We start from the raw sequence: 22,673 nt of genomic DNA, 5'->3' as shown, positions 1-22,673 counted from the left end.
ATAGTAAAATTATTTAATAAATCCATAGTAGTTCTGTTGCTACCACTGAGAACAGGTTCAAAAAGTAGCTGACCGGGATTGGTGAAGTTTTTCAAAACAAACAAACAAACAAACAAATGGCACTCAAAAGTTCAGTTAAACATCTATTAAACAAGCAATCTCTCCTGCTTGTTAGAGAAGTTATGTATATTTTAATAAAGCTAAAATTTTGCAAGTTGTCCACAGAATACTTGACAAAGCAAATGTACTGCTTGTTATACCCCTTTGCTACTTACTCAAATGTTTAGATTCAGTCTAGCATTAACATTCCAGGGACAGCTACAAACATGAGTGCTTTCAGTAAACAGGCATAACTTCTCTTAGAAATGAACAATTTGTTTCACTCTTTTGTTTTTTAAGATAAGAGGGAAAGAATGCTTGTTTTAAATTTACTTCCCTGGGGTTTTGAGTGTCAGTTGTCGTTGTTTTGTTTTGTTTTTAAATCATAGATCCCAGTCAACTTCTTTTTGACTCACCCTATACTCTGATGCCCCTAAATGACAGATGCACATACCATTACACCACAATCAGCTTTAAACTTCTGCCCAGTAAAGCCATCTTCAGTTTGTGAGTCGACAGTAATACAAATTTATATGCGTGTATCACGTTGTTCAGAAGCATTACAGAGTGCTGAAGAGCTAATTGGTGCCAAACTACATGTTCCGATGGTGCATATCTTGTGTGTACTCAAACATTTCTGTAGGCACCCCCACTGTTTTATAAAGTATGAAGAACAAAACAAGTTGCACACTTTGGTTTCAACAATCAAATATTATGCACGAGACCAGCAGAGTCTATAAAAGAAAGGGTCTCAAATCTAAGTACTGACCACAGTCAAGGGTGTTTAATACAGTAAAGCTGGCTCTTACACCGAGAAACTGGCCTCCTAGCAGTGAAAATACTCATCGCAAAGTGTAAGAAGAAGCAAATAGTAAACTTCCAGCTACAACCATGTGTAAATCTCTTTTGTGGGAAGATGAACACATGCTTGTACTCACAAATTTACTATTTATTGATAGTTTCTTCTTATTTATCCACACCATGCAAAGCTTCAAACAATACTTATTACAAATGTTGTTCAATATAGAGAATTTGATATTATTACTCATGGTTGCTTTCGAGAGAAAACAATCCTTGTGGTTTCTAAAAACATAAATTGAAGGGAGGGTATACCTATGGTAATTACCCCAATAATTAATTACTATAAACACTTACATGGTAAAAAGAGCTACAGCTGTTCATAATACATAAACGATTCGATTCAAAAGAATGTGGTTTTAGAGAATGGAGAAAAGAGTACTAAAAAAAATTTCAATAAGAGAAATGCTTCTGCATGACAGGTTTCTAAGATTGTGTATTCCAATTACAAATTATTCTTCATACGTATCCGCTTCAGATTTTTGGCAATATCTCGCAAAACGCTACCACCTTTTGAAATAAAATTTTACAGGCTAGGTTCATTGTATAATATTTACATTTATATGGGATTAAAAAATCAAGTGGTTCCAAAAACCAAAAGTATACTTTGCCTTTAAAAGTAAAACAAATAATAATAGAAATTTAAAAAAATCTCTTGACTGTCAATGTGTTAGTCTTAATTCAAATGGAGAAAACATGGTAAGGTTTTTCTGTTAACATCATTCTATTAAGCGACTCAAAACCACATATTTTCGATGAAACAAAATACTTTTTAAGAAAATAGGTTAAAATTGTATCACCTAACACTTCTTTATTTACATTTACAATTATAGTACTCAAGATGAGTTTTAATTACTTAGAGAAGAAAGCACCATTTACAAGCCTTAATTTGTTATCAAATCTTAAAAGCTAATATACAAAATGACTTCTAATCACACTTCACCTAGTAACTGTACGGTATTCTGATGGCAACGGAACATTCCAAAAATCAATGTACATCAAATTACTCCAACCAACCAGAATCACAGGAGTATATTCCCGAACAAGGAATGTACAGTCATGTTTGTTATAAGCCCTTGATTTAAATTAAATGTTGAGACAAGACAAGTACACAAATCAGCAGTTGAATCCATGGTTATATTGCACGTATATAGCTGGCACCAGAACCCTACAAAAGATGTCAATATGAATTATAGTTTCTATAGTCGGAAATCCCAAAACCATTCAATGCGTATAAAACTATATACAATTACCTTTCTTCTGCTCCATCACAGCCACAAGTTTTGCTGACCAGTGATTGTGAAAAAAGAAAAAAGAAAAAAAAAACAACCCCAAAACATCACAATATTTAACACAAAAATTGTTTAAAATCACCCACATCACTGACAAGTTGTGGTACCCACAACAATAGCTACAACCAAGAATTCATATTTGATTTATGAATTAAATTTTTTTATTATTAAAAAACAAGGGCAACCTGTGATACTCAGGCTACCCAAACAAAGTATTGGTCATTGTTTGTTAATACAAGAAAGGTCTAAAGTGCAATTTTATTTTCAAATTCTTCTTGAATTTCTTGAACAGGATCTTTAAAATCCAACTTCTTACGAGTAGCACTGCTACAATGATTGTTATTTGATGGTGTATGATCACTATCATGGGTGTAATCTGTATATGGGCTGTTCAAGGTTGTGGTCTCCTGGTCCGATGAAGCAGTGGGAGGTTTACATCTCTCCGATTGGGTAGTAACATCTCTATCATTGTGTAATTGAAACTCATAACATGATTGCCCACCATCATACAATGGTTGGTTGATATCTGTTGGACTGGGTGTGGTTTCTGTACTCATGGGCTTTTCAGGCTGTTCGGCTAGTCCCCCTGTCAGTGCAGGCAAGGTAGTTGACGAAGGATTTGGTTGACCCCTCTGCTGTTTAGCTTTGGCTACTGCTTCAACTGCATCTTTCCTCTTTAATTGCTCCATGAGCTCCTCAAGGTCATCAAGTGAATTAATTTTTTTTTCTAGCTCCATTAATTCTAGGATATGACGAGTAGGAGAAAACAATTTTTTGCATTCTTGTTGACCATTCAAATAGTCAATTAGATTCCCATAGTCAATTAGTTCAGCAAACATTCTCCAATCATTCCCAAGTGCATGGTTTGGGTCCAGGAGAAAACCCAGTTGACATCGCAAAGCAAAATTGATGATCTTTTCGGGCATATCACGAATCAATTGGAGTTGTGCATTTTCTTGCATCCTACTGAAAGTGAAACCAGAGTCCAAACTATGACTATCTGTGAAGATATTTCCCTGTACATTATTAAACACAGCTACTCCCTGATGGGGTCCTGATGGTGCTGGCTGCATTGAAGAAAACTGCCTTGGGTAATTGCTCTGCTCAGTTGACTTGGGAGATAGCTGAAACAAAATGTTTGTATGAAATCACTTAATAAAATAAAGAAAGCCAAAACAAAACACTGGAGTAATTCAAATATCAAACCAATAAGGGTGGTTTAAAACAGCTTAATGGAACATAATGGTGAGTTTTGTTGAATGTTCCATTAAAAATAGTAATTGCTTCGTCATACAAGTTCAAAATTGCCATTAGAGAAAACCTGGGCATGTTGGGATTGGATAGCCAGCAATATTTGGTTATTGTTGGCCTAGCCCAAACTAAATTACAAAACACCAGGCTAGTTAAATATGAAAACAGTCCCACATGCATTCATTAACAAGATAATATAATTTCTGGTTGTAAGACTTCTCCTTTTAAAACACATTTACCTGTTGAACATAATGTCACTGTTCGGTTTCAATGTTTTGAATCTTCCTGTTTGGATCTTAAAGAGCATGGATTTAAATATAAAGAAGTATTGACCCCTTACACGCACGTCACACGCGGCGACAGTCGTACGCTCACCATTTTTGTTGGCAGTTATGTTTACGTGTTAACGCCGCGTCATCTAAAAATGCGCACTTCGCACTATTTACTGAATGACGCATAGAGATACTGTCCACCAATATGGCGCATCCAAGATTATTCTATATGGCGTCAGGTGAATTGGGTCAATAGGATTATAGGGTGAATAGATAACAATCATCTTTGCCGTCTTACATTGTGAAGTACTCAAATTGGCATTTTGGTGCTTTAAAATAAATAAAAAATTCTTGTAAAGATTATTAACTGTAAACAGCAGCACCTCAAAACACAAATACTTTAAAATAACAGCAATAGAAATTACAAATTAACATTTTGTTGTGTCAGCGCAAAAAAGTTGTACCTCGCACGAAAATGCTATGGGCAAAAATGTTGTACCTTGGCACGTACTTGTTTTGAGTGCACATTCAGGCTATTTCAAGCAAAATACAAAATTTTGACGATTTCAAACTAGTGCCTATCGTAATTCTAGTGCTATTATAGGAAATACAACAATTTTTGCAGTAACACAACGACTTTGTTATAAGGCTATACCTTTACATGATTTGCGATATCCAGTGACAATACAACATCATTCTGCGACTGATTGACCTTTATCTTGCAACTGAACTTCATATTTTCAGTTTTGTTGGTCCATGTGAACTTGCATCTATTCCAGGAGCGAATGTTCCAGATTGTATGAAACAAAATTGACTGGAGGGGAAAAACAAAGAGCATATTGATGAAATTTTTGAGGTTCGAATCTGACACAAGATAAGAATGTAAGGGTGTGAGACCAAGACAATGAGGTCTAAAATGCAAAATTACGATCAGAAAAAAGAAAGAAAACAAAAACAGGAATTAAATGGAAATTTAGTTTTTGTGGCTGTAAAATTAAGGTGTTTGTGTTGCTCTTCTATGAATTGAGTTTTATTCCGCATGGTTCGTGTCTCATGATTCAAGATTCAAGAATCAAAACTTGGGATTTATAATCAATGATTGAAGTCTTGATCCATCATATTCCCAATTATGACATCATATTTTCAAATTCAATGAGATGCAGCGAATAGCAAATGGTAATTTTTTTGAACTGGAAGAAGAAGATGGACAAGAAAAAAACAAAAACAAAATCTAGAGGTGTTCGAGCTCACATTGCTTGAACACCTAAAGAGCCAACAACAGAACAATACCAAGAGGTGTTTGTGCTCATATTGCACAACCACAATAAAAATACGTAAACAAAACAAGAGGTGCTTGCGCTGCTTCAGGAACACATCCTTAAAAACATTTATGTTTCAGGGGCCAGGACATGTTTTGAGAAAATGGTGTTCCTTATTAGACTTACAACTGTATTGTCAGAATCTAGCACCCAGCCCGGTGTGTTGTGAAACATTTCAACAGCAACAGTGCCTTGGTAGAGCTCAAGTACTTGATATGGTACTGGTGTATCCAACTGCTTTCCTTCCAAATTCGTCTCATGCTGCAGTATTTTCTGTTAAAGACAAGAGTGGTACCTGAAGGTCTTCACACAATTCAGATACAATACTACTTCTGAGCCTCTTTTAACTAGAAACATTTGATGGTACTTTTTTTGAAAATGGACAACATTATCAGCCATCATCACACATCTTTCTTCTCATTTGAGTAACCATTAAAAACTTTTAACAGCATAGGGCAAAATTTAGTTTAAAGGCAGTGGACACTATTGGTAAATTACTCAAAATAATTATTAGCATATAACATTACTTGGTGACGAGTAATGGGGAGAGGTTGATGGTATAAAACATTGTGAGAAACGGCTCCCTCTAAAGTGCCATAGTTTTCGACAAGAAGTAATTTTCTACGAATTTGATTTTGAGACCTCAGATTTAGAATTTGAGGTCTCGAAATCAACCATCTAAACGCACACAACTTCGTGTGACAAGGGTGTTTTTTTCTTTCATTATTATCTCGGAACTTCAACGACCAATTGAGCTCAAATTCTCACAGGTTTGTTATTTTATGCTTATGTTGGGATACACCAAGTGAGAAGACTGATCTTTGACAATTACCAAACGTGTCCAGTGCCTTTAAACACAAAAATGTTAACATTGTACAGAACTCTTGGATTGGCCGTCATCGCTAAGGTCAAACCATGGAAATGTTCCTGCAAGCAAGTATGCACCAAGCACAACTTTTAGCCAATGATGGGTCTTCATTGACCTCAGTGATGGCACTTTTTGGGCATGTGACGTCATTATGCAAGGGGTCTATTATAAATGGGCTGCTCTGCAGAAACTGGTTACAAGCCAGTCGCTTGTCATAGCTTCCTGCAAAAAAATATGCTTAGCATATAATTATATGCACTTTCTTCTAAGATTAAGAAGCTTTGAGAAATTCAGCCTATGATGAATTTGCATTGGCGTTTTAAAAAGAAATCTTGAGTAAGAATGAAATAATTACCTCCCAGTTACTTGCATAGAAGTCGTATAGGTACAAGCGGATCACTTGGTCATCCTCGAATGAGTTCAAGTCCTTTCCAAATGGAACAAACATGATTTCCTTGCCCCTGGTTTCTACTTTGTTTACCGTGATGCTAAAACTTGTAAAATGACGGGTATGCAGGCGAAAGTATCTACTACCGCATTCAACCTGGACCTCAGAGGTGCCATCCTGTGACAGTCTTTCCCAATCAGGCTCTTTCCCTGTCATAGAAGGAAACATTTAAAAGAAATTCATTCTACCTGAATTAACCTTTAATACAAAGTATTTGAAAAAAAATAATCGCCCGAAAGTAAAACTCAATATGGTTTTGACCAACTTGGTCCAGACCAACTTGGTCCCAGGAAGTTCAAACCTGCACAAGACTTACACAGTCTATTTCTACTTCTTTTATAACGCTAAAAAAAGCTTTGGGCTGAATAAAGATCTGCCATAATTATTCCTCTATACATCTATTTATTTTGACTGTTACATGCTACAACTCTATTGACACAAAAGATATTTTTGTAAATAAAATGAGAATGTTTTGAATGGATGTGAAAGTCAACAAACCTTCATCAGTCTCACTGCAATGAACTGTCGCCTTGACCTTCTCAGGATCAGGTAGTATCGCACAGTGAGGAATCTTGATTGTCACTGGCTTCAGAAACGTCAGGCCAGTTGGATAACAGTTGACAATCGGTGCCACATTCATGTCAGTGCCGTTCAGTGGAGGTATGTGACGATCATTCCAATCAACACTCAGCACAATTTCCTCTTCCTGACCCTCGGGTAGAGCACCTGGAGGGATCGTTAAGCTGACGTCGCATTTATTTAGACTGATGGTGCCCCCTTTATGATCAATACGTTGTGTCGCTCTTGGAGGGCATAACTCTTCTGTGAATGTCTGATCCTCTGCTTCATCATTACCCTTGTGATCATGACCGTCACCTTCTCTGTTTCCGCCTTCAGATGCACTCTCATTTTCATGCTGGCTACTCCCAAAGTTTTGATTGCCCTCCGCTCCCTGCTGGTCATCTGTTGAATGTAAAGCTTCTGGAGAAGTGGTTTGACTTGTTGACATACTTGTCTTATCCTCCCCTGCATGAAACATACACCTCTTCTTTTCTAAACCATCTAAAGGTGTTGACTCCATATAAATGCTTAAGTCACTCTGTTCTGAGATACATGTAGGTGCAACCACAGTGGAGATGGCACTTCTTGTAACTGGAAAACCACTATCTGTGTTTGGTTCCCAGACTGGGCAAGCTTCTTCTCTCTGGTCACAAACAGTTGACAAATGGGAACTGTTTGAATGCAGTAGAAAATCACCCTCAGAGAGGGAAGGCTCTTTGGCGAAATCATCTTCTTGTTCAGAAAATCTACCCAAAGATGAAGGTGAAATGGGATGAGGCACTACTGTCACATTTCCTTCTTTGCAGAATCCTAATCCTGGGGAATAGAAGCCTTCTTCCAATAACAAGGGGCTGTTTTCTATCACGTTCTCCTCTGTTATGGTTCTGGAACTACTGGCGCCACTGGCCTCCATAGACAACTGACCCTCAAGCTCCTCTCTGTAAAACTCATGAGATGGTAGTCCATTTGGAGCTGACTCTTTTGGTGTATTGAGATTTGTCAAAGACAAGTATCGACTAAGATGATCAAGGTCGACTCTACCATCTGCTTCCTCAACCTCCTCCTTGGAATTCAACCTTTCCAATGTCCTCGCCTGTACGGATTGTCCAGCAGGCACTGACAAAGATGAGGATTTCCTTGGATCTTTGTCCTCCCTTTTTGTGAGTGTCTTTAGTGTTTGCCTTTTTGGTTTGATATCAATTCCTGCGATTCTTGGGTACTCATCCACGTCCGATGTGCTCTTTTTTTCATCTTGATGCAATTCTCTTGTTGGTACCACTGAAAAAAAAATGACAAGAAAAATTTTGGTACCTTAACATACTGCATCCCAAAACATTGTGCCCCAAGAAAAATATTTGTGCAAATGTGCCTCAAGAAAAATGTTTGCACAAACAGATCTGTTATAATGCAGACAACTTTGCTAACTAAAGATTATTTGACATATCTGACAGAAATTTGACAAAATACACAAAGTTTGACAAGCATAAACAGACAAATTTAACTGATTTAACTGATTAAATGAAGTTAACAGTTTTGAAAATGAACTTACATGGGGATACATTTGTCACAGCTCCAAGGCAGCTGTAGTAATTAACAAAGATTGGTTCTTTCTGCTTCACTCTGCGCTGGATTCTATTCCCACCTAAAGAAACAAAAAAGTTTAAATGTCTTTGGAATTAGCTTGATACAATACAGTACCAAATTATATATACATGTACATGTTATCTAGTTAAAGGCACTGGGCACTATTGGTAATCACTGTTAGCATAAAAAAATTACTTGTTAACGATCAATGGAGATTTGTTGATAGTATAAAACGATATCGATTGTGAGAAATGGCTCTCTCTGAAGTAATGTAGTTTTATGAGAAAGAAGTAATATTTTTTGAATTTGAATTCGAGACCTCAGATTTAGAATTTGAGGTCTCGAAATCAAGCATCTGAAAGCACACAACTTCGTGTGACAAGGGTGTTTTTTCCTTTCATTATTATCTCGCAACTACGACCACCAAATGAGTTCAATTTTTTACAGGTTTGTTATTTTGTGCACATGTTGAGATACACTAAGTGAGAAGACTGGTCTATGACAAATACCAAAGGTGTCCAGTGTCTTTAATGGCCTTACTTTTAAAGGTTTTGATGGCAAAAGCATACCTTGTATTGGAGGGGTGTATGTGTAGTTGACCGTGTTGCTACAGGAATTGTCCCTCAGTCGGATCTTTACATTCACAGTTTTTGGCTCTGTAATGGTGCGGTCAGGAAATGGCGGAGTCTGGATCAGTATTGAAGCTTGCTGCAGAAGACATGTACAGAAAGGACAGAATCAGTAAGGGCTATGAATCATGGGGCATCTAATGCTGAAAATATGTGACGTCGTATGTTGAAATCAGGCGCTTCTCAGAAATTCAAATTATTAGTTGTGTCGGTGAAACAAGCTTGTAACCCAAAGTGGTATATTGTGCGAACACATCCCGTGCAACGTCATATCTCGGGATCCATTGACTTTGAGTGTTCATCCTTATTGTTTTAAGTGGGACACCTAAACTAGACATTTTAAATCTGTTTTTTCACCAAACATGAGAAGATACAACCTCGTTGCATCAGCACAACATATTGATGGTAATATTAAACCATTAATTATTACAACTCTCGTTTCATAAAGAACATTTATGAGTTTCAATGACAGAAAGAGACCTAGACATATCTCACATTTCTACTAATGACACAATATATTCCTCATATCAAATTATATGAAAACTACTCGAATATTAAAGTCTTCTATTTTTCGATAAATTTACGTTCTGACGCCAATAACACCATACATACAATCAATACAGGCACACAATGGCACACAGAAGGCTTTCATTTTCAAAAACAGGTTAAAAAAAGAAAAACTAAATCCCTACCCTATGTTTAGTCCATCTGAAATTTAAGACGTCTGCAAATTCCTGCCAGCTGCTCCTTGGCTCACTACTCTCACAATGGAAAAACACCAGAACATCATCTGAAATCAAAATATTTGTATTCAAAGCTTTGCATATAGTTTAATTCAATGACAGTAAACCTCACAACACTTCTGTGGGGGTGGGGAGTGGGGGGGGGGTATTCATTACCTGTGGTGGAGGGTCTTCGAGATGCACCATTGAACTGAAGTACACTCAAGTTTAAATTGGTACAAGTATTTGGTGACTCAGAAGGACTCAGACTCAAGTTCAAATAGACCGTATTGAATATGACGTCACCATTTAAAAACCTGCCCTACAACATGGGGCCTGTGAGCGTGTGTGTGTGTGGGTACTGGTAGGTATCCACATTCAAACCAGGAACCTTTAAAAAAGGGACAAAGGTCCACGGTTGCTATCACAAAGACAAGCATTGTGGTCCACACTTGCTATCACAAAGAGTTGAACAAAGGAGGGTCCACGATTGCAAGTGTTTACACACTTGGGTGTGTGCGTACATGTCAGCCATAAAAATCAAACTGAGAACGCTGCGTGGTGCTTGCTTCATTGATGTACGTGCATACGGTTTGCCCTACAAGATTGTGATTTTCATAGCAACAAAGGGGTTATTCAATACGGTCTATTGAGTCATGATTTTGGTGACTCAGAAGGACTCGGACTGGAGTGGACTGGAGTTAAAATTTCGATCAACTGAGTCATAATTTTTTACAACTTTTGTGACTTTTTTTATTATTTAACTTTATCCACAACAGCAACAGTTTCTATTTGAACATTATGTATATTATTTGGTTTGCGGTAACACCATGTGTGTATCTACTTGCCAGGTAGAGTTTGTTCTAACAGAACTGTATATCTTTATTCTACTAGTAGTAGTCCCAGCCAATTTTCTATACCTTCCGCCCGGGTAGTAGTTAAAAAGCAGGACAGTTCTTTTCAGAAGTGAGAAGTCACCCGAACATCCGATAATCTACTCCGCAGTAGTAGAATAAAGAAAGACAGTTCTCTAAGAACAAACTCTACCTGGCAAGTAGATACACACATGGTGTTACCTCAAACCAAATATAAATCGATACCTCACCATGCAATGCCTCAAACCAAATATAAATCGATACCTCACCATGCAATGCCTCAAACCAAATATAAATCGATACCTCACCATGCAATGCCTCAAACCAAATATAAATCGATACCTCACTATGCAATGCCTCAAAGCAAATATAAATCGATACCTCACCATGCAATGCCTCAAACCAAATATAAATCGATACCTCACCATGCAATGCCTCAAACCAAATATATATCGATACCTCATCATGCAATGCCTCAAACCAAATATAAATCGATACCTCACCATGCAATGCCTCAAACCAAATATAAATCGATACCTCACCATGCAATGCCTCAAACCAAATATAAATCGATACCTCACCATGCAATGCCTCAAACCAAATATAAATCGATACCTCACCATGCAATGCCTCAAATCATATTATAAATTTAACTTGGTATTTTTTTGTTAGTCCTGACAAATCTGGAATATCAATGTCTTTTCTTTTGTCTTCTTCGTACTTGATAACTCCAAGTTTTTACTGCCGACCCTTTTTAGAAATCTAGATGTATCCCTTTTTACGTATTTTAAAATTTTCTTTGTACTTTTAACTAATAATAATAAATAATAATAATAATAAGACTTGTAATGCGCACATATCCACCCTGCTGGGTGTTCAAGGCGCAGTAAAACCAAAAACAAAACAAAAACAAAACACAACACAAAGAAAAACTGACACGACAAAATTAGTCATTGAAAACCTGTGACATAAGATAAGTTTTGAGAAGAGACTTGAATCTTGCAGTACAAAGACAAGATCGAAGATTAAGTGGTAGAGAGTTCCAGATGCGTGGCGCGGCTGAAGAAAAAGACCTGTCACCCCATGAGTGTCGAGACTTGGGTTCAATGAGGAGAAGCTTTAATGTTTTAAAGAATGTTATCCTTTTTGTATACACTTGTATTCTTAAATCTTATGTGAAACTCACGTACGTTCCAGCCCCATTCAACGTGCAGTCACTTTGTTTTCCAACTTTGCGCATGCGCGAGTTTGTTACCACTGCGAGTGACGACTGTTTGATCTTGACAACCCAAGCCACGCACGTGTAAACAATGGACTTTCAGTCCATTTTTAACACTGTTTTTCAAAAGTGTCACGCATTCTTGTAAATTTATTTTGTTTAAAATTATATTTAAATACTGTTAAAAAAGTAAATTGAGGATAAATCTGTCGTGCTGAATAAAATCTCACGACATTACGGTTGCTATGCTGTGCTAAATCATAAGTAATTTAGGACGACAAAATGTCAACATTTGCAGACGTATAACTTTATTTCTAAAGTTTTCATGTCGGAGCTTTATAGCACAATATAAGAACAAACACTTTTACCTTATTGTATCGATTGTTCCTTTTACTCGAATTATTTTTAAAATTTTTATGACGATTTTTGGAGCAGACAATAATTAGTACACAAAACGGATTGGGAATTATGTCAAACTTTGAGAGCATGCAACTCGAAAAAAAATATTTTGAGCAATACTTGTTGTACATGAAATAGTCGTTGAATAGGCTCTGCAACAAATTAGAAATACATTTTTGGTCGAGAAAACTTCCCATTTGTAAATATATGTCTCAGTAATCCTATATTTAGCGTATTCGTGTATTGGGGTGTACCGTATGGGTTTTTTGTAACTATGAAATTTCCACTAACATATTAGTATTTTTAAGTTTAAATAAGATTTATAACAAGTGAAAGAGGTCAAAAGTATGTATCAATCATCCTAACTGATGTACATAGGTCACAACACCGATACTTAATTGGCTTTAGAAGAGCAATGTTCTTGCATATTCATGACGGTTTGTTGACCTTTTTCAATGCAACAAAGTTCGCGCATGCGCAAAACTAAATGGACTCGTGAAACGTACGTGAACTGCCAAACGAACAAAATTAAAAGCAACTTTACTATGATAAAGTGTTATTCACAGTATTTTGAAGTGTTCTCCTAAATGTATCATTCACTACCCTATCCAAATAAATGCATTTTGGCTTACTAGTTTTGCTTACCAGTTTTCAAGTTGGAGACTTGCAGAGTGACTTCAGTATTGCCGTGAACCGTTCCTTTACACTCACTTATTGACATTATTCTAGGATCGCTCAGTGGGAAAGGATCTGAAAGCAAAACAAATCAACACTTTAAAAACCAGGTTTATAATTTATCCATATTAAGCTCTTCCACACTGCCAAAAGCATCTCCACACAAAGCGCAGAGTCAGTTCCTCTGAGTACATTTTGAATCCCGAAATGGCAAGCAGGATAGGTTTGTGTAAGTGCGTTTCAAGTCGTTCAAGGGGTCATTGTAAGTAACAGCAAACTTTTTACATTTGAAAATTTGATGGATTTACACATCATCTGACACAAATTGTGGTTAAAAAAACTTTGCTAGGCTCAAAACGTGAAGCCATTAACAATTTGTGCATTTATACCACAGGTAATTTTTGTTGGTAGGGAAATTAAATGTGCTACATCAAAGTTCATGGGTTCGGTTCCGTGTAAATCTTATTTGCTAAGCAAAGTGTAACGCCACAGTACTACACATCACTACGATGACAGGTATGGACCTGTTCAGCAAGCTATAACCTGAAGGTCAAACTGTTCACTTCATGCATCAAGTCTGTGCTCTTTTCTATAGTGGGGCCAGCTGGACCCACACAGAAACACTTGAGAAAACCAAAGATGCGTCCCATCAGGCTTTGCTATAATAGGCACTCAAAAATAGATACCCTGAACGAATCACCAATCCTGAACTTTAAAGGGACACGTTGCCTTGGATCAGGCAAGTTGGTCTATGGAAAGCGTTTGAAACTGTTTGTTAAATGCATGCCTCGAAACTGCACGGTTTTCCTTTAACATTGTGAACTAACACAGCACGCCAATTTGTGGAGTCAAAATGTTGACTCAATAAAATGGCCGTTCGTGTTAGTATGCAAAACTATGGAAACCGTGCAATATTTGCGTGGATCATCATAATTCTACTTTTAAAACATCTTTAATAACCATACACTTTTCATGACAAGTGGTTTTAATCGCTTTTCAAATACAACTCGCCCCATCCAAGGCAACGTGTCCCTTTAACACCGAAGCAATGTCTCACCAGCATCAACAACTATACACAAGCAGAGTTTACAACTGATTAGACACGCATCTAGGCGCGACTCTCTCAGTTCTCCTGGACAAGAGAACTACAGAACCCTATCGAAGAGGTGGAGCACTTATGCAAACCTAACCAACTTTCTCATGACCTGAAGATGGTTGGTATTGGATTGAACCAGGTTTACCAACCACTCAAAATGCTGAACAATGGAAATGAAGAGTGAACAAAATGAACAAATTGTAGCCACTGAGCAACGCCTGTTTGCTGTACACACACACACACACACACACACAGACATCTCCATTATGATGATAATATTGACAAATCCTCTTGAGGGATGAATCTTATTGTTTGGTGAAATATCACCCTACAAGTTGTATCACACCAATGTCTTTACCTGTACTTGAAATTTTTCTTGTCATGACAGGTTTAAGGATGATGGCGTAGTCATGGTCGACATCTTGAGGCAGGGCTTGGAAGCAGATCTTGACTGACCTTAGGTTGTAATCCCCAAGACTCTTCATTCTAAACCCCATCTCTGAAACAGAAGGCAATGCAATTCAAATTTAAAATCCTGAAAGTCCTCCTCTTGGTCTGGAGTGATGGGATGGTGGAGATTTATTTTATTTTATTTTGTTTATTTATTTTGAGGCGGGGGGGGGGGGGGGGGGGGTAGGACGCCCCCCAAAATCCCCTCCCACCCCCACCCCCCAAAAAAAAATATATAAATAAAAAAAAAGTCTACAAAAATCCCCCCCCCCCAAAAAAAAAAAAAAACAGTCTGCTCGAAACATAAAAAACATAACGGAATAGAGCATTCATTTAAAAAAAAATTCCATCACCCACCAGGTCACTGCACAACAGGGGAGGCTAAAAATGAACATTTTTAACAAATAAATCAATCAATCAATCAATCAATCGATCAATCAATCAAAAATTTAGGTTATGGGCCTGTGTCCTTGAATTATGGGGTCAACAAACATATGTTGGTGTGTGTGTGTTTGGAAATATAAAAGCAATATGGCTGAAAATCTACTTTCAATATATATTTGGTTTGCAGTAACACCATGTGTGTATCTACTTGCCAGGTACAGTTGTTCTTAGGGAACTGTCTTGCTTTATTCTACTGCCGTGGAGTAGATAATCGGAGGTTCGGGAGACTTCTCAGTTCTGAAAAGAACTGTCCTGCTTTTATAAGCAAACCATTTATTTTAACAAAAAGGTATGCGCGTTCAATAAAGAGAAGGAAGTTACCTTGTTAAACAGCAAGTTTCCCTTACCTGGTACAAGTTGCTTCAGACGGTCGACTCGCTTTGAGAGTACCTTCTCCATTTCTCTCCAAGACACCTTGCGAATTGACAATCCTGGAAAACTAGTTTGAAAAATATAATTTAATCTTTAACTTTTGATCACAACAAGGGGTATATTCCGTACAGATAATTTTCGATGGATACTACAATCTTCATCAGCAGGACAACCTGGGCCCAATTTCATGGCTCTGCTTACCGTAAGCACAGAATCGGCGCTTACAGAGGCAGGGAATTCTGTGCTTACGGCACGGGTTAGCGGCGAATTTTGGCTTGTGCACTCCACATTACTAGGTATTCAACGCTTACAAGGCTAGCGCAGTAATTCGGCACTAGCATGTCAAGCGGGGAATCGTGATAGTAAGCGCAGAATTTGGCGGTAGGCAGAGCCATGAAATTGGGCCCTGGTTGTAGTTTGACAAATATTTTTCATAAGATTTACCAAACTTTTAGCAATAATGAACCTTCAGGAGTTAGGAAATCTCAAGATTGTGGGTGTGAAAAACAACAACACTATATAGCAGAAATGACATTGAGTGCTAATAAATACAAGAACTTCTTTAGTACAAGTTTGAGTTTGTGAACATGAGTACATGTACGAGTCTTTTAGTGTGAGTGCAACAAGTATGATTTTTTTATAATTTGAGTACATCTACACAAAACATTTTAGTAATATTATCAATTTGATCACATGTTAATGTGTGAAAATGGGTACAGGTATTAGTGCACTTCAGGAACAGTACGAGTGCATAATGAGTACTATATTTCAACACTATAATAAAATATCCTAAATCCTTTTCAAAAACATGGCTTGGGCTTGGACTTGAACTTAACCTCTGTCAGTTATCTAGAAGATGTGTTTGTTCCTTACCACAGGCTTTAAACAGGCAGGCGGATCTCAAGTTGAAGCCCGCGCCCAAGCTGTGCGTTCCCAAAAGAGCCCTCATCATTTTAGCGCCATGAGCACTTTTATGGATTTGTGCGCCTTTATAAGTTTTCATTATTATTATTTTCCCCAATGACCGGTTTCTCCTCTCCCATTTTTAATGTAGTCCAATCCCAAGTACACCCCTCCCCCCAGCTGAGGCAGTGTTTCGGGCTTGCTTGAGTGACAACAACAGATATGGAAAGGTTTGCGGTAACACTGTTTAACGACTATCTCTAAATGAGTTGGGGTGGTTCTGAAAAAAACATGTTGGTTTCAACTTGACGTTTCAATCAGTATGCTCTAATCATCTTCTGGAGAAAGAACAGCATTTTCCAACAGCAAACAACATCAACAAGGGCCAAACGTAAACATCCAGAACAGCATTTTCCAACAGCAAACAACATCAACAAGGGCCAAACGTAAACATCCAGTTCGTAAAACTGCTCACCTTATGACTTCTCCTTTGGCCTTGATGGTCTTGGTACAGACTCCTTCAACACAATCATCCCCTTCCAAAATGTAAGGATGGAGACATCTGACATCATCCTCAACCAGGTACCAGACTAACTTGACAGTTCCACGAAAGTTGGACAGCTAAAATCATACAAGTTCTTATTATAAAGTTTACACTTGCACTATAGGGGTGCACTGTGTGGTTTGGGTGTATACAGAAAGATTTACCCAAACCTTACAGCGTTAAAGTAATGTGTCCATCATATCTCAAAATGTCTTATGGAAACATTTGCATCTGACATAATAATAACAATAATAGTGGAATCTTATATAGTGCTTGAATTTGTTACTCAGTGAGGCTCGCAGCATGTTAATAGTTTTCAAGCAAGATATGTGAGCTACCTTTTTGAAGTAGGTACCCGGTATGAGACAATTTTTCCATTACATTGCACCATGTATTAGTGCACAATATGCAGCCAATAAAACCAGCCAGGAACACCGCGGCGAACCCCTTCTCTATACAATAAATGTCCCGGGTTCTTCTACGTGCCTTACAGAACACATGGGACGCACGGCTTTAAGTCCAATCCGAATGGCGCAGTAATAATATTTAAGTGTTTTGCACTGAACCAATGTCATGCCTTGTGTCATGTAAGATAGGAGTCAGCATTATGCAACTTTAGTCCATGCTCATGTACATTCACCATCTTTCTTTATGCTGGAAACTTTCTACAGAGTAAAGCCGTTTTCGCACTGGATTAATATTTAAGGTAACTTAACCATGACGCTGGGTCACATTCCGACGGGTTAACTTTCCCACCATCCGCGCTTGGATTTATTTGACTCGGGTAAACTAACCGGGACTGTGGGTAAACTAACCGAGCTGGCCCCCTGCGTAACATTGAATAATAATGAAAATCTTATTCTTCCATGACAAACATGTCAGCTTTTCGGGTCACGGACGGATGGGAGATTTAACCCAAGTCGTCGCGTTCGCCTTGAACTTTCTGGCTCGGTTAAACTGACCTGGTAAATCTTCCTGGGCACATTTGGCTCGGTTAAACTACCCATTCGGGTCGGGTAAGTTACCTGGGAGGAAAACTTCCTGGGCTGTTCGCATTGGACTTAAAATGGGTAAGTTACCCGTTGGCTCGGTTAGTTTACCCAAATTGAAGGCAGTGGACACTATTGGTAATTTATTGGTAATTGTCAAAGACTAGCCTTCACAGTTGGTGTATCTCAACAAATGCATAAAATAACAAACCTGTCAAAATTTGAGCTCAATCGGTCGTCGAACTTGTGAGATAATAATGTCACACGAAATCCGAGGTCTCAAAATCAAATTCGTGGAAAGTTACTTCTTTCTCGAAAACTATGGCACTTCAGAGGGAGCCGTTTCTCACAATGTTTAATACCATCAACCTCTCCCTATTGCTCGTCACCAAGTAAGGTTTTATGCTAATAATTATTTTGAGTAATTACCAATAGTGTCCACTGCCTATAAGTCCAATGCGAACAGGGCTTTAGAGATTTGAGGTGGTACACCACTTACCAACAAGCTTGGATCAGTCTGGACCTGTGCTTTACTCCTTTCCCCCACAATATACGTTGACGAAGATGGCATCTGATGCTGATTCAGAAAAGAAACCCCCTTTGACCTTGGTTGCTCATAGATGTCGACAGTGTAAGACTTGGCGTTCGGTCGTCGTTTCTTCATAGCAGACATCTCTATGTTGTATTTAGATTTGCGCTTGGTACTTGTACCTGCCGGAAAAGGAGAATTCAAATTGACCACTAAGCGAAACTTTCTTGAAAGTATGTGGGGGGGGGGGGGCACCTGACCTTAGTGTCTGTACCATGCACCCATTTGTGGAGGGGGGGGGGCACCTGACCTTGATGGGGCATCGATGGTTACAATTATGTCAAAAACAACATGCCGATCAGGGTTATTACGATGAAATTAATTATTTTAGGTCACAATGCATGAGAAAATGGCTGCCAGATGAGGACATTTTTTCTGACTAAAAGCTACCAGAATTTAGAGAATATAACAGAAATGTAAATGTCAACTCAAGACCATTCGACAGTTCAAACAACTCGGTCAGACAATAGGAAGTGGAGGCCTTATTGTCATTGTACTTCAATTTGTCTTAAATGTGTAGTCGAGTTGGCAAATAGTTGAGTTGTGTGACCGTGGAGTTGTCTTCAATGCAAAGCTGTCTCAAGTCGATTCGGTCAACTGTAGAGTTGTCTGAACCCCAAGCTATCAAAACTACACTTAGCCTACCAACGGATGGCGAAGGATGCTCCCATGATTTATGTAGCAAGACCGCCATTGTGCTTCAACTCAAGAAGTTCTATCTCACTTTAGTTTGTTGTTCCCTATAATAATAATGTCAAAATAAATAAAAACAATCAAATTAACAAAACATTGCCTGCAGTCATGGACAGACTTACTTTTATTTAGGACAAAAATGTTTGCTGTTGTGCCAATTTTCTAGTTGCGACAATCACTCTCCATTTTGGTCCGAATGGTCCCAAGTGTTGAGTGGAATCCCCCAAGGTAGCGTTCTAGGGCCAATCCTGTTCCTCATATGTATTAAAACCACATGCACGAGAGGACACAGTGTAACCTATAAAAAGTCTTTGCTGATGACACAAAGTTTGTATAATAATGTCACAGATGCGGATAATCAAGACGTCTTCAAAAAAGATCTGGACGACCTCTGTGCATGATCCAAACTAAGCAGCTGTCTTTAAATGCCGAAAAGTAGTAAGTCATGCATTTAGGAAGGAAGAATACACAGTTTGAATATAACATGACCAAAGATGGAGAAGAGCACAAGCTGGAGAACTGGAGGAAGAAAGTGATCTTGGGAAGGTTTTTGACTCACAGTTGAATTTCTGTTCTCATGTCAGTAAACAAGTCAACAAGGCAATAGAATGGCAGGCATGTTAAAGAGGGCATTAACACATCAATCAATCAATCAACATTTATTTCCATACAAACACAATATACAAATACAAACAATAGGATGTTACAATACTGAAAACTGTATGGAGGCATGGCCCATTAAAGCAAAGCTTGTAAGCTGGGATGCCTTTACAAAACAAAGGAAGGTAATAAGATCATTTAAATTATAAAACAATGCGTATAGTAACAACAATAACATCAAAACGAGACGGATAAACGAAACGCAAAAACAAAACACCCAACAAGACAAACAAACACCTCAAACTAACACCTCAAACAAAACCAAACAAACAAACAATACAAATACCACAAGACGGCCACGACGATAGAACTAAACCAAAATAATGACAGAATCACAACTATGTTACATAATGGGAGACAATGTGTTTTTTGAAGGATGCTTTGAATCGATGCTGAGATGTTCATACATCTACGAGAGTAAAGTTAAACCTCATCTAGAGTATGCCACACCAGTCTGAAATAGTCTCTTCAAGAAAGATGCACAAGCTTTGGAAAACACCCAGAGGAGATGTACAAAAATGACAGCTGGTGTTCCAAGGATGTTGTATTGGATGAGACCGATGTTGTGAAAAGAGAGCCATCATTAACAGCTCAACAGGGTGGGCTAGTTCTAGTTGCAAGCCTCGAGTTCATTCATTTGGGAAACTTTTCCCATCTGTGTCATGTTTGTGCAAACGATAATCATGGCATCATTCATATGATCATCATGACTTTTTGTGTTGATGCTCCATGTATAACTAGGCTGTTTCAGTCAAATTTAATGCAGGTGATTTTTTCTCTGACAAGATGTGGTCTGTTAAGGTGTATTCTTAGAAGTAAAAATCAATTTAAAATTTTGAAATCGGATGTTTGGTTGCAGAGATATACCGTTTTTAATGAGCGTGGATCGTGAAAAAAACGTACCCGTGTTCAAGTTCAATTCTTATGTTTTTCTTCATATCGGCCACGGCCAAGTTTAATGCACAGCCTATGGCAATAGAGGGCGCACACTAGGCGAGCGCCCTCTATCAATGGGGAGGTTTACAAACTGCTTTGAGGCGCTAGTATGAGTTTTTATGAACGGCAAAAAGTGATATTTTGTGAATCAAACTGAGGAGCGGCATCGTGAGGGAAATTGTTAACTTAAAATTAAATATGTGTTAAGTTTTGCAGGTGTTTGTGTGAATATTCTTTATTAATTATGTCGACAAATAGCATTATTAAATTAACCAGAATGGAATAAAATTAAAGAGTTTATGACTGGTGTTTCCTTTAATTTAAGATCAGTTGATCCTTTGATTTAAAATTGTAGCATTAACACAGTAAAAATTTAGAACAATCTTTAAAAAACTTGAGGATGAAGGCATTGGTATACATCGATTATTTTTGTTATATTTACAAAGACGATTTCTAAAAACCAATGGCTATATACAATCAATTAGTATAGGCCTTTAAAAGTATATAACAATACTAGTTTCTTTTGACTCAAGATGAGCAGTCTGTTATTATCAATTCAGAACGTAGAAATTATCAAAGAAACAAGATCGGGCAGCTTTCCAGCTTTCTATTATTAGAGCCCCGACCTACCAAACTTATTGTAACACACGCCCTCTTGTGGTGGCACATCACGGAAACACGAAGATGTACGAGTACGATATACATGTACAATCATGCGTATTTAGGACAACTTTGCAAGAAATGGTCTAACAAAACCTTTCTGCGGGAGAAGAAAACATAATCAAATTACACCAAATTTTCACAAGTTAAACTTAAAAGTATGGGAGATAGCACTGACAAAGTCGCATTCAATTTTGATGATTGTCTCTGGAAGAAATCTTGATTCAAAAAATGGAAAATGCCGACAAAAATAGGTTTTTACGGTAAAAGCTATGCGATTAGCTGTACGATGTGCGGAATTTTATCGGCTACACGATGATGTAATCGTTATCTCATTTTGTGTAAACATGTGCTCCCGCATCGCAAAAAAAACGTCTTCGGGCTTCTTCGGCGCTTTCCGAAGATTTCCGAAATCCGTTGTCCACGGGGTTCAAAGTTGACGTCATGCACAAACGAACGGGCGCTGCACGCCAGGCCAAGCTTCTGTTTTTTTGCCGTTGCTCTGTTTTTTTTACAATATCTCCGAAACTATTCATCCGATTTCGAATATTTTTAAAATGCAAGCACGGGGAGAGAATGCTCCTGCCTGCTGTCAAGTCTCATAGTTGTGAGTTGTACAAAATGTGAGTTATGATTTAATATATTTCGTTCTTTTTTTTCGGGGCTGTGTGTGTGTGTGTTTTGGTACACGTAAAATCAACTTGATGAAACTGCCTAGTATAACTCATTAACTGTGTATTGACTATTGTAACTAAATATGAAGCATCATCACAAAAATCACCATTAAAAATACAAACATATCAATTAACAAAGACAAAACCCGGCTATTCCTTACCACCACTTAATTCCTTAAAGCACACTCCTTCTACCATTTTCCAAGAAGATAACAAACAACTGTTTACGACAATGAATTTGACGAAAAATGACCTCATAAAATATGTCGCAACATCCCGCCGGTGGGAGAAAAGTGGGGAATTCCCAAACAGTTCGTCACCCTGACCGCTTCAGATACGTGCATGTGTGAATAAACGACCGGCCTCTGACTAGATACTGGAGATCACGCCGGAGAGTCAAACTACCAAACTAGCGTGTATTTGTATAGTTTGGACAACCCGTCCTTCGGGGCGGGATGGCAACTCGACCTTCATAATCACTACAATTGACAGGTCGGGCAACTCGACAATCGAAAGATCTAGAAAACGGTCTAGGACGCCGGAGAGGGGAGCCCAAAACAAAATGGAAAATAATCAGGGATGGATGGAAGTA

The 22,673-nt window shown here is 38.0% G+C and overlaps 1 protein-coding gene across 3 annotated transcripts; it reads right to left on the bottom strand.

Moving 5' to 3' along the window:
• Positions 1–130: 130 nt before the first annotated feature.
• On the bottom strand, positions 131–22,361 carry LOC139936506 (uncharacterized). Of its 3 annotated transcripts, none has more exons than XM_071931342.1 (15): positions 22,243–22,361; positions 19,104–19,198; positions 18,369–18,580; positions 16,812–16,957; positions 15,409–15,500; positions 14,526–14,666; positions 13,042–13,146; positions 9,874–9,971; positions 9,122–9,260; positions 8,518–8,610; positions 6,906–8,246; positions 6,315–6,556; positions 5,218–5,364; positions 4,428–4,586; positions 131–3,373 (listed from the first exon to the last, which is right to left on the bottom strand). In XM_071931342.1, the coding sequence occupies exons 2-15, from the start codon at positions 19,150–19,152 to the stop codon at positions 2,495–2,497; spliced, it is 3,843 nt and encodes a 1,280-aa protein (XP_071787443.1). In that variant the 5' UTR covers positions 19,153–19,198; positions 22,243–22,361; the 3' UTR covers positions 131–2,494. The 3 variants fall into 3 exon arrangements, with proteins under 3 accessions (XP_071787443.1, XP_071787447.1, XP_071787455.1); XM_071931346.1 differs by having other exon boundaries at positions 22,253–22,361; XM_071931354.1 differs by lacking the exons at positions 16,812–16,957; positions 19,104–19,198; positions 22,243–22,361 and having other exon boundaries at positions 18,369–18,486.
• Positions 22,362–22,673: the final 312 nt, after the last annotated feature.

Source organism: Asterias amurensis, chromosome 1 (genome assembly GCF_032118995.1).
Source record: "Asterias amurensis chromosome 1, ASM3211899v1".
Classification (NCBI taxonomy): Eukaryota; Metazoa; Echinodermata; class Asteroidea; order Forcipulatida; family Asteriidae; genus Asterias; species Asterias amurensis.
Note: the sequence above shows the minus strand (reverse complement) of the source record. Positions and strands in the feature narration are given on the sequence as shown.

What these genes read in the sequence shown, in the direction of transcription:
- LOC139936506 (XM_071931342.1), bottom strand. Translation starts at nt 19,152, where the DNA reads ATGGCGGTCTTGCTACATAAATCATGGGAGCATCCTTCGCCATCCGTT. An exon ending in TCAGATGGACTAAACATAGG is followed by an intron (nt 9,261 to 9,873) that starts GTAGGGATTTAG and finishes TGTCTTCTGCAG; the next exon opens with CAAGCTTCAATACTGATCCA. An exon ending in TTGCAGTGAGACTGATGAAG is followed by an intron (nt 6,557 to 6,905) that starts GTTTGTTGACTT and finishes CTTCTATGACAG; the next exon opens with GGAAAGAGCCTGATTGGGAA.